This window comes from Leopardus geoffroyi, chromosome B4, assembly GCF_018350155.1.
Source record: "Leopardus geoffroyi isolate Oge1 chromosome B4, O.geoffroyi_Oge1_pat1.0, whole genome shotgun sequence".
In the NCBI taxonomy this organism is placed as follows: Eukaryota; Metazoa; Chordata; class Mammalia; order Carnivora; family Felidae; genus Leopardus; species Leopardus geoffroyi.
In genome coordinates this window covers 108,197,884-108,211,542 of record NC_059341.1, presented here as the reverse complement: position 1 = coordinate 108,211,542, position 13,659 = coordinate 108,197,884, and the positions used below count along the sequence as shown (strand labels likewise).

Sequence of the window (13,659 nt, the reverse complement as noted above, 5' to 3'; positions counted from 1 at the left end):
TGGGTCTAGTTCTGGGGTTTCTATTCTATTCCATTGGTCTATGTGTCTGTTTTTGTGCCAATACCATGCTGTCTTGATAATGACAGCTTTGTAATAGAGGCTAATTCTGGGATTGTGATGCCTCCTGCTTTGGTCTTCTTCTTCAAAATTCCTTTGGCTATTCGGGGCCTTTTGTGGTTCCATATGAATTTTAGGATTGCTTGTTCTAGTTTCGAGAAGAATGCTGGTGCAATTTTGATTGGGATTGCATTGAATGTGTAGATAGCTTTGGGTAGTATTGACATTTTGACAATATTTATTTTTCCAATCCATGAGCAGGGAATGTCTTTCCATTCTTTAAATCTTCTTCAATTTCCTTCGTAAGCTTTCTATAGTTTTCAGCATACAGATCCTTTACATCTTTGGTTAGATTTATTCCTAGGTATTTTATGCTTCTTGGTGCAATTGTGAATGGGATCAGTTTCTTTATTTGTCTTTCTGTTGCTTCATTGTTAGTGTATAACAATGCAACTGATTTCTGTACATTGATTTTGTATCCTGCAACTTTGCTGAATTCATGTATCAATTCTAGCAGACTTTTGGTGGAGTCTATCGGATTTTCCATGTATAATATCATGTCATCTGCAAAAAGCGAAAGCTTGATTTCATCTTTGCCAATTTTGATGCCTTTGATTTCCTTTTGTTGTCTGATTGCTGATGCTAGAACTTCCAGCACTATGTTAAACAACAGCGGTGAGAGTGGGCATCCCTGTCGTGTTCCTGATCTCAGGGAAAAAGCTCTCAGTTTTTCCCCGTTGAGGATGATGTTAGCTGTGGGCTTTTCATAAATGGCTTTTATGATCTTTCAGTATGTTCCTTCTATCCCGACTTTCTCAAGGGTTTTTATTAAGAAAGGGTGCTGGATTTTGTCAAAGGACTTTTCTGCATCGATTGATAGGATCATATGGTTCTTCTCTTTTTTTTTGTTAATGTGATGTATCACGTTGATTGATTTGCGAATGTTGAACCAGCCCTGCATCCCAGGAATGAATCCCACTTGATCATGGTGAATAATTCTTTTTATATGCCATTGAATTCAATTTGCTAGTATCTTATTGAGAATTTTTGCATCCATATTCATCAGGGATATTGGCCGGTAGTTCTCTTTTTTTACTGGGTCTCTGTCTGGTTTAGGAATCAAAGTAATACTGGCTTCATAGAATGAGTCTGGAAGTTTTCCTTCCCTTTCTATTTCTTGGAATAGCTTGAGAAGGATAGGTATTATCTCTGCTTTAAACGTCTGGTAGAACTCCCCTGGGAAGCCATCTGGTCCTGGACTCTTATTTGTTGGGAGATTTTTGATAACCGATTCAATTTCTTCGCTGGTTATGGGTCTGTTCAAGCTTTCTATTTCCTCCTGATTGAGTTTTGGAAGAGTGTGGGTGTTCAGGAATTTGTCCATTTCTTCCAGGTTGTCCAATTTGTTGGCATATAATTTTTCATAGTATTCCCTGATAATTGCTTGTGTCTCTGAGGGATTGGTTGTAATAATTCCATTTACATTCATGATTTTATCTATTTGGGTCATCTCCCTTTTCTTTTTGAGAAGCCTGGCTAGAGGTTTGTCAATTTTGTTTATTTTTTCAAAAAACCAACTCTTGGTTTCGTTGATCTGCTCTACAGTTTTTTTAGACTCTATATTGTTTATTTCTGCTCTGATCTTTATTATTTCTCTTCTTCTGCTGGGTTTAGGCTGCCTTTGCTGTTCTGCTTCTATTTCCTTTAGGTGTGCTGTTAGATTTTGTATTTGGGATTTTTCTTGTTTCTTGAGATAGGCCTGGATTGCAATGTATTTTCCTCTCAGGACTGCCTTCGCTGCATCCCAAAGCGTTTGGATTGTTGTATTTTCATTTTCGTTTGTTTCCATATATTTTTTAATTTCTTCTCTAATTGCCTGGTTGACCCACTCATTCGTTAGTAGGGTGTTCTTTAACCTCCATGCTTTTGGAGGTTTTCCAGACTTTTTTCTGTGGTTGATTTCAAGCTTCATAGCATTGTGGTCTGAAAGTATGCATGGTATAATTTCAATTCTGGTAAACTTATGGAGGGCTGTTTTGTGACCCAGTATATGATCTATCTTGGAGAATGTTCCATGTGCACTCGAGAAGAAAGTATATTCTGTTTCTTTGGGATGCAGAGTTCTAAATATATCTGTCAAGTCCATCTGATCCAATGTCTCATTCAGGGCCCTTGTTTCTTTATTGATCGTGTGTCTAGATGATCTATCCATTTCTGTAAGTGGGGTGTTAAAGTCCCCTGCAATTACCACATTCTTATCAATAAGGTTGCTTATGTTTATGAGTAGTTGTTTTATATATTTGGGGGCTCCGGTATTCGGCGCATAGACATTTATAATTGTTAGCTCTTCCTGATGGATAGACCCTGTAACTATTATATAATGTCCTTCTTCATCTCTTGTTACAGCCTTTAATTTAAAGTCTAGTTTGTCTGATATAAGTATGGCTACTCCAGCTTTCTTTTGGCTTCCAGTAGCATGATAAATAGTTCTCCATCCCCTCACTCTCAATCTAAAGGTGTCCTCAGGTCTAAAATGAGTCTCTTGTAGACAGCAAATAGATGGGTCTTGTTTTTTTATCCATTCTGATACCCTATGTCTTTTGGTTGGCGCATTTAATCCATTTACATTCAGTGTTATTATAGAAAGATACGGGTTTAGAGTCATTGTGATGTCTGTGTTTTATGCTTGTAGTGTTGTCTCTGGTACTTTGTCTCACAGGGTCCCCCTTAGGATCTCTTGTAGGGCTGGTTTAGTGGTGACAAATTCCTTCAGTTTTTGTTTGTTTGGGAAGACCTTTATCTCTCCTTCTATTCTAAATGACAGACTTGCTGGATAAAGGATTCTCGGCTGCATATTTTTTCTGTCTAGCACACTGAAAATCTCGTGCCAATTCTTTCTGGCCTGCCAAGTTTCAAAAGAGAGATCAGTCACGAGTCTTATAGGTCTCCCTTTATATGTGAGGGCACGTTTACCCCTTGCTGCTTTCAGAATTTTCTCTTTATCCTTGTATTTTGCCAGTTTCACTATGATATGTCGTGCAGAAGATCGATTCAAGTTCCGTCTGAAGGGAGTTCTCTGTGCCTCTTGGATTTCAATGCCTTTTTCCTTCCCCAGTTCAGGGAAGTTCTCAGCTATTATTTCTTCAAGTACCCCTTCAGCACCTTTCCCTCTCTCTTCCTCCTCTGGGATACCAATTATGCGTATATTATTTCTTTTTAGTGTATCACTTAGTTCTCTAATTTTCCCCTCATACTCCTGGATTTTTTTATCTCTCTTTCTCTCAGCTTCCTCTTTTTCCATAACTTTATCTTCTAGTTCACCTATTCTCTCCTCTGCCTCTTCAATCCGAGCTGTGGTGGTTTCCATTTTGTTTAGCATTTCGTTTAAAGCGTTTTTCAGCTCCTCGTGACTGTTCCTTAGTCCCTTGATCTCTGTAGCAAGGGATTCTCTGCTGTCCTGTATACTGTTTTCAAGCCCGGCGATTAATTTTATGACTATTATTCTAAATTCACTTTCTGTTATATTATTTAAATCCTTTTTGATCAGCTCATTAGCTGTTGTTATTTCCTGGAGATTCTTCTGAGGGGAATTCTTCCGCTTGGTCATTTTGGATAGTCCCTGGTGTGGTGAGGACCTGCAGGGCACTTCCCCTGTGCTGTGGTGTATAACTGGAGTTGGTGGGCGGGGCCGTAGTCCGGCCTGATGTCTGCCCCCAGCCCACCGCTGGGGCCACAGTCAGACTGGTGTGTGCCTTCTCTTCCCCTCTCCTAGGGGCGGGATTCACTGTGGGGTGGCGTGGCCCGTCTGGGCTACTTGCACACTGCCAGGCTTATGATGCTGGGGATCTGGCGTATTAGCTGGGGTGGGTAGGCAAGGTGCACAGGGGCAGGAGGGGCAGGCTCAGCTCGCTTCTCCTTAGGTGATCCACTTCAGGAGGGGCCCTGTGGCAGCGGGAGGGAGTCAGATCCGCTGCTGGAGGTTTGGCTCCGCAGAAGCACAGAGTTGGGTGTTTGCGCGGAGCAAGCAAGTTCCCTGGCAGGAACTGGTTCTCTTTGGGATTTTGGCTGAGGGATGGGCGGGGGAGATGGCGCTGGCGAGCGCCTTTGTTCCCCACCAAACTGAGCTCTGTCGTCCGGGGGCTCAGCAGCTCTCCCTCCCTTTGTCCTCCAGCCTTCCCGCTTTCCGAGCAGAGCTGTTAACTTATGACCTCCCAGACGCTAAGTCGCGCTTGCTGTAGGAACACAGTCCGTCAGGCCCCTCCGCTTTTGCAAGCCAGACTCCGGGGCTCTGCTTGGCCGGCAAGCCGCCCCTCCGCCCCGGCTCCCTCCCGCCAGTCCGTGGAGCATGCACCGCCTCGCCGCCCTTCCTACCCTCTTCCGTGGGCCTCTCGTCTGCGCTTGGCTCTGGCGACTCCGTTCTGCTAATCCTCTGGCGGTTTTCTGGGTTATTTAGGCAGGTGTAGGTGGAATCTAATTGATCAGCAGGACGCGCGGTGAGCCCAGCGTCCTCCTACGCCGCCATCTTCCCTCCGTCTCCAGAAAAAACATTTTAACGTACATGGGAATCACAGTTAACTGCCTTTTGGATATTTTATAGTAAAATTTATAGATTTCTTTTCTAGTTGCAGTGTTGTGGCCAGTACAATTACACAGACTGGATAAAGAATAAAAATAAAGAAAATTCAGAACAGGTGCCATGTTCTTGCACAAATTCTACATTAAGAAAGTGGTTTTGTGATGAGCCACTGAATGCAACTTACCTAGAGGTAAAGATAAGGCTTTCCAAGTGTTTACAGTGCCTTTTTTTGTTTTGTTTTTGCAAGTCAATTTAGAATGCTGAACAAAAGTTGTATATACAAACACTATTATTTACAGTGATTAAGTTCTTAAGCTACTTCATGAAACTGAACTCATAATTAATGAATAATTATTATTTTAACTTTCTGAGAGTATGTTATTTAAGTGCTCCTAGAACTTGAGATACCATCAACCTTTCTCCCCAACCCTCCTTACTGAATCCCTGCAGAAAGGGGAGGCACTTTTGGCCAATCTCTGGCATATAGGATTGGTAAGGGAGCTACAATACCAGAAGTAAGAAGGTATGAGCATTGGCAAAAACTGAAGTGAGGGGACCCCAGCAGTGAACAAGTGTTCAGATAAATGTAGTAGAAGCAAGAACAGGGTTTCGTCTGTTACTTACAGGTATGGGATACTGATCAACAAGATTTCCATCCCAAGAACTTCTAATATTTTGTATAGTTCACACACTGATGTTATTCTAATTGTAAGACACATTTTTTATTTACATAATTCATTCACAGATAAATAGAGCATTATGGTTTTTTTTAAGCTTCTCCTATTTGGGAAATAATCATTTTCGGTCATAGTACATACCTTGCTGAATTACAGTAGTGTGCAGAAAATTAGAGCCCTTTCTAAACTTAACAAATTTCTGATTTCAATTACATCACAACATCTTAGCAACTTAAAAAGTAGTAACAGAGATGTTCTGCTATGAGAGGAAGTTCTCTGGACTAAAAAGGCTAGTCTCCACTTAGACAATGACTTTTTAGAGTTTGTGAATTACTGTATTATGTTTCTTCTTCTTTGTGATAGAATTCTATATAAGACCGTTTTCCTCTCCCAAGTCAGTCTAAATAACTTTTCTTTCATTAGGGTTGTGAAAATAAAATCAACACATGGTATAACGCTAATGCTTTAACATTAACTGGAATTAACTTCGGACTTTTGGCTTCAGAGGTAAGCTTTTGTTCATATGTTTAAAGATAAAAAATAGTTGAGTATAAACCATACATAACAAACTGCAGAAAAACCAGCTGGAGTCCTAATCAGACAAATTATACAAAAGGAGTCAGGACCTTGAGACTATTCACATCCGAGAGAGGTATGGGTCCCAACTAGAGGGGTGATATCCTTAAATCAGCCAAGTTGGATAACCTGTTAATAAATGGTCATCCTGGAAGGTAGTGACTTCATTGCTTTGTGATATATATATATATATATATATATATAGAGAGAGAGAGAGAGAGAGATGAAGTATTTATATATGTATAAAATATATAATAATATATAATAAACATATTCTATATATTTATTATGTGTTGTATAATAAATATATATAAATATATAATAAATTTATATATTATATATTATATAATAAATATATATAAGTATATATATACTTCACATATGTTTTATATATATAACATATATATATATAAAATACTTCATATCTCAACAGTGAGAGTCCACATTGGGCAGTCTTCAAGTTGGCTGACTGGAAATCTAGACCAATGTTTGACATTAGTAAATGTACTAGTTACTCATATACTCATTAATTCAGTCAGTCAGTCAGTCAATAAATTTGGAGGAGGGAGAACATCTACTGTGTGTCAGGTACTGTATTAATGGTCAGAGATTCAACGGGAAGCAAAACAGACACATTCCATGACCTGCTGACCTGTGGGGTGCCAACTACAGATTTCAGACTCAGAAGCAGAACTTCATTCTCCAATCTCAGTGCAGACTGATGAAAGCAGGTGAAGGCTATGGATTTAACAAAACTGTGAGAATGAATGTATTATCACAGTGTAGACTAAAACACTGCAATGAATATATAATGCATGGTTTGTTCAGAATAGGATACCACATTTAATTTTATGCTGATCCAAAAAGGCATTGACCCGAGGTTCCATAAATTTTCTTCAACTGGTAACAACTATAGTCTCAGAATGGTGATTAAAACATTTTTATATGCATTAATGATGTTCTTTCAAAATGTTTATTCCCCATTGTGTTCATGCTTGGGTATTTAAGACAAGACTGAATGGGAGATAGTACCTGTGGTCCATTTTATCATCTACTCTTTGCACACCATCTTTAATGATTCTACACCAAAATGAAGCAGTTTTGTAGGACTGATGACACAGATGATGAACAAAAACCAGATCACAGTTCATCATGACATCTAGCCCAATGATAGCTCATGTAATTAAAATTGAAGTCTATTCGTTAGTCCCTTCATAAATGAACTTGGTGACACCTGGATTACTCTAGAAGACTCACTTTGCAGACTTGTTATTGGCAACCATACGTACCTTACTTCAAAACTTGGCCACTCTTTGATCCTTTCCCTATAAAACATGCATGTAGGGGATTGTATTGTAAGTTTTAACTTTGCAAATTACTCTTATTTATTATTTTGATATCTTATCATTTCCTTTTCTTCTAGGTTTTGCAAATCACATTAACTGTTTCTTTCTTCAGACACATCAAGAATAGAATATATGCAAAAATGTGATCTCTGGACTTTAATTTACCCAGAAGAAACCAGCTAATTCTCAAAATAACCACATTGTGTTCTTTTACTCCAAAAAAAAAAAAAATTGAATTACATTAATTAAGTTTAGAACTTATTCAAGTCATTGGTTATATGTAACATAGAATTATGGAATATTATAAGAAATCACTCCATGAAATTCTCATTTTGTTTTTCAAAATATCAAATTCTGCAGTTCAGAACTTTACCTTGAGTTATTTTCTGAATTCAAGGATGTCATTATATACACTGAATTCAAAATGTGAAGTATCACTATATGTTTTGAGTTTCCTATATAGAAAAGATACATATATGATGCTTAGAAAATACTAATTAAGTAAACAATTATAATATCTACCTTGCATTTGCAAATTTTAAGAAAACGATACTGATTTGTGGGAGATTTAAAAAAAAGATTGAAAATCTTCATGTCACTGACCTCTGTACTGAATTAACCATTTATTTCTGTCTTCTGATTAATGCTTGCAAGTGGATAATAAAATTTTAGAGATTTGGGTATACTTTAGTGGCAGTAATAAAATATTAAAATCACAATTTTTAACTATAGCATAAATGTCCTAAATGATCACTGAATTCCCATACTCAACTTGCTACTCATTTTCTTCTTTTTCCTTGAATTTTGTTCAGGCTTACATGCACAATTCTCTGAAGGGTATAAAAATAGCCTACCTGTTCTATTTTCCTAAAAGTGATATTGTGAGAACAGGAAAAAAATCCTTTGACAAATAAAAAGTGCTATATAAATGAAAGGCATTACCATATCATTGTTGTTCTTTATAGCAAAAAGACTACCTTGACCTTGAGGAAATCAAGAAAAGATAAATTAACTGAAGATCCTGCATCGCTCTGACTCCTATGGAAGGCTCACTGTCATTTACTAATTCAGTCATTTGTCTTTTCATCCATCTGTTCAGTACATTTCATATTTCAGAGACCTGTGAACTTTTTACAAGGCAGTGCAAAAGGAAACAGAATAACCATTTTCTCTAAAGCAACCTGTAAATGCACATGCCTCCACTTCTTTGAGAGAGATTCTTTTGGGAATGTTTTATATTTTATTTTTTTAATGTTTTCATTTTTATTTATTTTAATTCCAGTATAGTTAACATACAGTGTTATATTAGTTTCAGGTGTACAATACAGTGATTCAACAATTCTGTACATTACTCATTGCTCACCAGGGTAAATGTAGTCACCATCTGTCACTGAGTCCTCTTTGCAACTCCAAGGCCTCACTCTGCACTTGACAATGTAGGTGGCCACCAAAGGCCATTGAACTTTATTAAGTCAGGTTAATCAGTATGCTATCAGATAAAACTCAGTTGCCCTCTTAGATTGTCTCACTTTGACTATACTCAATGGTTTTGATTTCATCTGGCCATCGTAAATATAATCTGTCCAAACTTGTTTGGGAAACAGTAGCTGCTAGTTTAATTAGTCACTGCTACCCACATTTCATTTCTCTAGGAACCTGAATAAGAGATGTTGGCAGTGCAAAAACTCCTGTAAAAGGTTTTCACTGAAACACATTTTTAAAAGAATATTGCACCAGAAATACTGTCAGGCAGCCCTAAGTGTTTGTTTAGTGTTTGCAACATCTGTGTAATATTTTTATACCTTTGTTTTATTTTTCTGATCTTAGAGGAGTAATTCTTCAGCATAAGAGTCCCTGGCAAAAGGAAAACACAAAAATCTAATCTTTTTGCTGCCATGATATAAGGCTGGAAAAAAAATGTTCTTAATTAAAATAAAAATAAATTTTAAAAACTCATTTCACACCACCTGTTATTTATCATAGTTTATCCTCTGTTATTTATTTTTCTTCTGTGTCCCTTTGTATTTTTGAAGTCACCCATTAGATGAAAGAAGATAATGGCATATATCCAGTAAATCTATAAATATTTATTGAGCAATGTAGGATTTTAACCCTATACAAACAATAAAACCTGGGAGAGCAGAAGCTACTCCTTGATAAATTAAATTATAGGGATTAAGCCTTTGCTAGTATTCAGAATATTTTGGGACAAAGTAAAAGGAAGTAATTTTGTACGAGAGCTTTGTAATGTGAAATGAATGTGTAATCATTTTAAAAATATTAAAGCTTATTACTCATTGCACTCAAGTACAGAATAAATTCTCCTGAATGTCTGAAAAAAAAGATTTATGGAATGAAAGATACAGAATTTCTGATTTCCTTAATTAATAGTTCATTACAGTTGCAGATTTTATATCAGAGAGATACTGGACAACAGAATGCCTGTAAAGATCTCTACAGTATTTTAAGAAAATGAAAATTTGTTTAATATGTGTGTAAATAGGATTTAAATTATCATACGTAGTGGAATTAGAAAGAAGATATTACATGAAAAACTCAGTCATTTTATGATTAATTTTCTAAGGTCTAGACACATTAAAATGTGAGAAAATCAGATTTTTGTAACTGATATTTTAATGTAAGTTGTTTATTATTATTTTTGTTTGTTTCAAGTTTTTATTTAAATTCTAGTTAGTTAACATACAGTGTAATATTGGTTTCGGGAGTAGAATTTAACGATTCATCACTTCAATATAACACCCAGTGCTCATCACACAAGTGCCCTCCTTAATCCCCATCCCCCATTAAGCCCATCCCCTGTCCAACTCCCCTCCAGCAATCCTTAGTTTGTTCTCTATAATTAAGAGTCTCTAATGATTTGCCTCCTTCTTTGTCCCCACCCCCCCCCCTTCCCCTATGCTCATCTGTTTTGTTTCTTAAATTCCACATATAAAGGGTGACTGGGTGGCTCACTCAGCTAAGCCTCAGACTCTTGATTTCAGCTTAGGTCATGATGTCATGGTTCGTGTATTCAAGTCCACATTGGGCCATGTGCTGACAGCAAAGAACCTGCTTGGGATTTTTTCTCCCTCTCTCTCTGCCACTCCCCCAGCTTTCTTGTGTGCATGATCTCTCTGTCAAAATAAAAAAAAATAAAATAAAAAACTTTTAAAACATTCCACATATCAGTGATATCATACAGTATTTGTCTTGCTCATACTTGTTTCACTTAGCATAATATACTCTAGTTCCATCCACACCATTGCCAATGGCAAGATTTCATTCTTTAATGGCTGAGTAATATTCCTATATATATATATACCACATCTTCTTTATTCACACTACTTAATCACTTATTTTATTTCATTCAGGAGAAAATGCTATTTTTTTTTCACTTTGTAATGTATTGCTATTACTATTAGGATTCAAAAAATGGGAAATATTAGGAAATATTTAAACAACAAAATCAGATTTAACAATAAAATCAGCAGTCCTCATACTATATTAAGTATAACACTACTAGTGTTTCTAAATACCAGTAAATCAAAATGTAGCATGACAGGGACTGCAAATTTAAACCAATTGAGATTGTAAGAATTTCTTCTGTATTAAAAAATACAACATATTTTAAAAGATCTAGCATAATTCTACAACAAAGTTTGTCAAACATTACCAACAACCTCAAAGTGAACTATAAGCAAAACAATCACAACATTGGGAAGGTTATTTTTTAAGTTTGTATGATATGAGGATACTGAGTTTAGTGTTTATCTGTATGTCTATTGGTGTTTGGCTTTTTCAGGTATAAAATTTATCTTTTAAATCCAATCTGCTTGAATTATTATTAGATGCCTGAAACTGCATTTAATTACAAATTCTTACTAAACACAAGAAACAGATAACCCTGAATCCCATCATGCCAATTTATTATACATTTATATTTATATTATAAATTTACATATCACATATTCATTCATGTTCATTAAAAAATTACCAATATCATCTTTCCATCTTTCAGTTTTAATCTATTTCAAAGCCAGCCAATTTTTTTTCTATATCTCTGATATTTCTCTTCATTCTACCAGATGTAGATTTGCCATCAGAAAATTCAGTCTTTCAGAAACACCACCTATCTTCATTTCCTCTAAATTGAATCCGTGAGCCTCAATATCACAGCCATTGCTGGATTGCCGCTCCCATTCCCAAGGCCTCTACAAGGAGACCCATGTGTTGCCCAAAGAATGAAAAAGAACATCCAAGTCTAATTAAGCCCCCTACCACCAAAACTTCATAAACTCTTGAGGTAGGGATAAGCTAAGGTTTGCCCAATCCACTTGAGCCACCCTCTTCTACAAGACTTGCAAGAATGTCTTGCATTATACTTTTAAGTGCAAGGGTGTTTTGCAGATATTTTTCTCAGTCTGAGACCTCAGTCTACTCGTAGGCCAGCTTTGAGCATTGTGAGTTAGTGTCTCCATCATTTCACAAGCATACATCAAAGAAACGAATTTATTAAAAAAAATATATGGTTGCTTCTTTCACTTGACATCTCAGCCTCAGAATAAAAAGCAATATCCTTTACTTATAAAGAACGTTTTTGTGGAGACCCTTTGTGAAAAAAAAAAAAAAAAAAAAAAAAGAGTTAACATAACAGGCCTGAGACTGCCTATCCTCAGAAATTCCTGCTTTGCAAGGTTACCCTTGGCTTGCACCTGGTGACTCAGCTGATAAATGGTTTCCTACACTGATACAAAGCTGTATTTAAATGATAAGAGTGGCTCATTGTTTGTGTAAACAATGTGGTTTATGCTGTAGACCTGCTTTCCCTTTGGAATTCTAGAATTTGGATACATGATAGGCAGAATGTGTCTATGTGACCAGTCCCCAGTTTAAACCTTGAATGCTGAGCATCTGATGAGCTTCTCTAGTAAAAAATACTTCACATGTGTCATCTCAACTCAACGCTGGAGGAATTAGTTGTGTCCTTTGTGATTCCACAGGTAGGGGACTCTGGAAATGTGTGCCTGGTTTCCTCCATACTTATGTCCCATGCACATTTTCCCTTTGATAATTTTGCTTTGTATTTTTTCACTGTAACAAAGCTTAGATATAGGTAAAATTATATACTGAGTCCCGTGAATCCATTTATTGAATCACCGAACCTAGATCCGTCTTGGTGAACATCAACACACTCCCTGAAAAGGAGAATTCTATTTTAGCAAAGGACTTGAGGCCAGAGATTCAGCAATGATGCTGTCAATACACAGAAATGTATTACCTTCATCCAAACTATTTGCTTTGTATGTTTATTCTGACAGCTAACATCATTACTAGTATACAACTATTTTTTAATTGCCAGCTTTATTTTATACCATTATAAAATAAGTCACTAAATCAGTCTAAGTATACTGCAGTTTTCAAATAAGTTCTTTCACTCCTGTTTTTATCTTTATTCATTCTGTTCCCATTACCTTGAGTGCCTCCTCCAACTCTTCCTTTGGCAAAAACCTGTCTTTAAAGACCACTGAGAGAGGTAGAGTGGTTAAAATATATGGTTTTGGAATTAGCTGCTGTGGGCTCAAATCATGCCAGTTACTAGCTATAACCTTGAGCAAATTATTTTTCCTTTCTGTAGCTCAGTTTCCTTATTTGGATGCATATAATAAGAAAATAAACCTATAAAAAGTGGTAATACTATGTTACGATTAAATAATTCAACATTTGTAGAGTGTGTAAAACTGTACATAACACACTGTAAATGAACATTATTTATGTATTTATAAGATAAATAAATGATACTGTCTTCATAATTACTGTAAAGAACATATTCTAATAGCTTCCTAATTGATCTAAAGAATGTACATGATGTGCTACCAGCTAAGAACCGTGGAGCTAGGGTGATAGGGTGGACTTGTTGAAAAAAAGAGTATGTTTCATTGATAAGTCACTGAACTGGCTGGCTTCCTTGCCTCCTGGAGCAGCATGCAGAATGAAGTAAGTGGTTCCGGGCCTGATTTCAGAAATGCCTCAGGGGGGCACTGTTTTAAAAGCTCTACAATAATTTTACATGAAAATCAAACACTACCAATAACTTCAAAATTAGTTGTGAACAAAACAGTCATAGAATTAAGAAGTTTGCTTTTCAAGTCTGAAAAATATTGAAAATAAACTGAGTTTTAGTCTTTACTTCGGGGTCCATCAGTCTTGACTTCTAGTTATAAATCTTTTCTCCTAAAGGCAACAAGCTAGGGTGCTTGGGCCTCTTGGCACTCCGAACTCAGAAGGCTTAAGGTGAGGCTAGAAAAATATCTTGGCATTGCCCCACACTTGAAGCCACTCTGCCTGTAAGTGTCACATAAAATCAATTCTTCTACCTTTGCAGTTCTCTAGACTGTTGATACCCCCCATGTCCCCACTATTCACAGCC

General features: G+C 36.6%; 1 protein-coding gene across 1 annotated transcript in view; it reads left to right on the top strand.

Moving 5' to 3' along the window:
- The window catches only part of TSPAN19 (tetraspanin 19), a 32,784-nt gene extending 24,416 nt beyond the window's left edge, over positions 1–8,368 (top strand). The window contains exons 7-9 of the mRNA XM_045464899.1: positions 4,680–4,823; positions 5,734–5,817; positions 7,310–8,368. Of these exons, the coding sequence (XP_045320855.1) occupies positions 4,680–4,823; positions 5,734–5,817; positions 7,310–7,378 (297 nt within the window). The 3' untranslated portion in view covers positions 7,379–8,368. The remainder of the gene's footprint in view (positions 1–4,679; positions 4,824–5,733; positions 5,818–7,309) is intronic.
- The last annotated feature ends 5,291 nt before the right edge of the window (positions 8,369–13,659 follow it).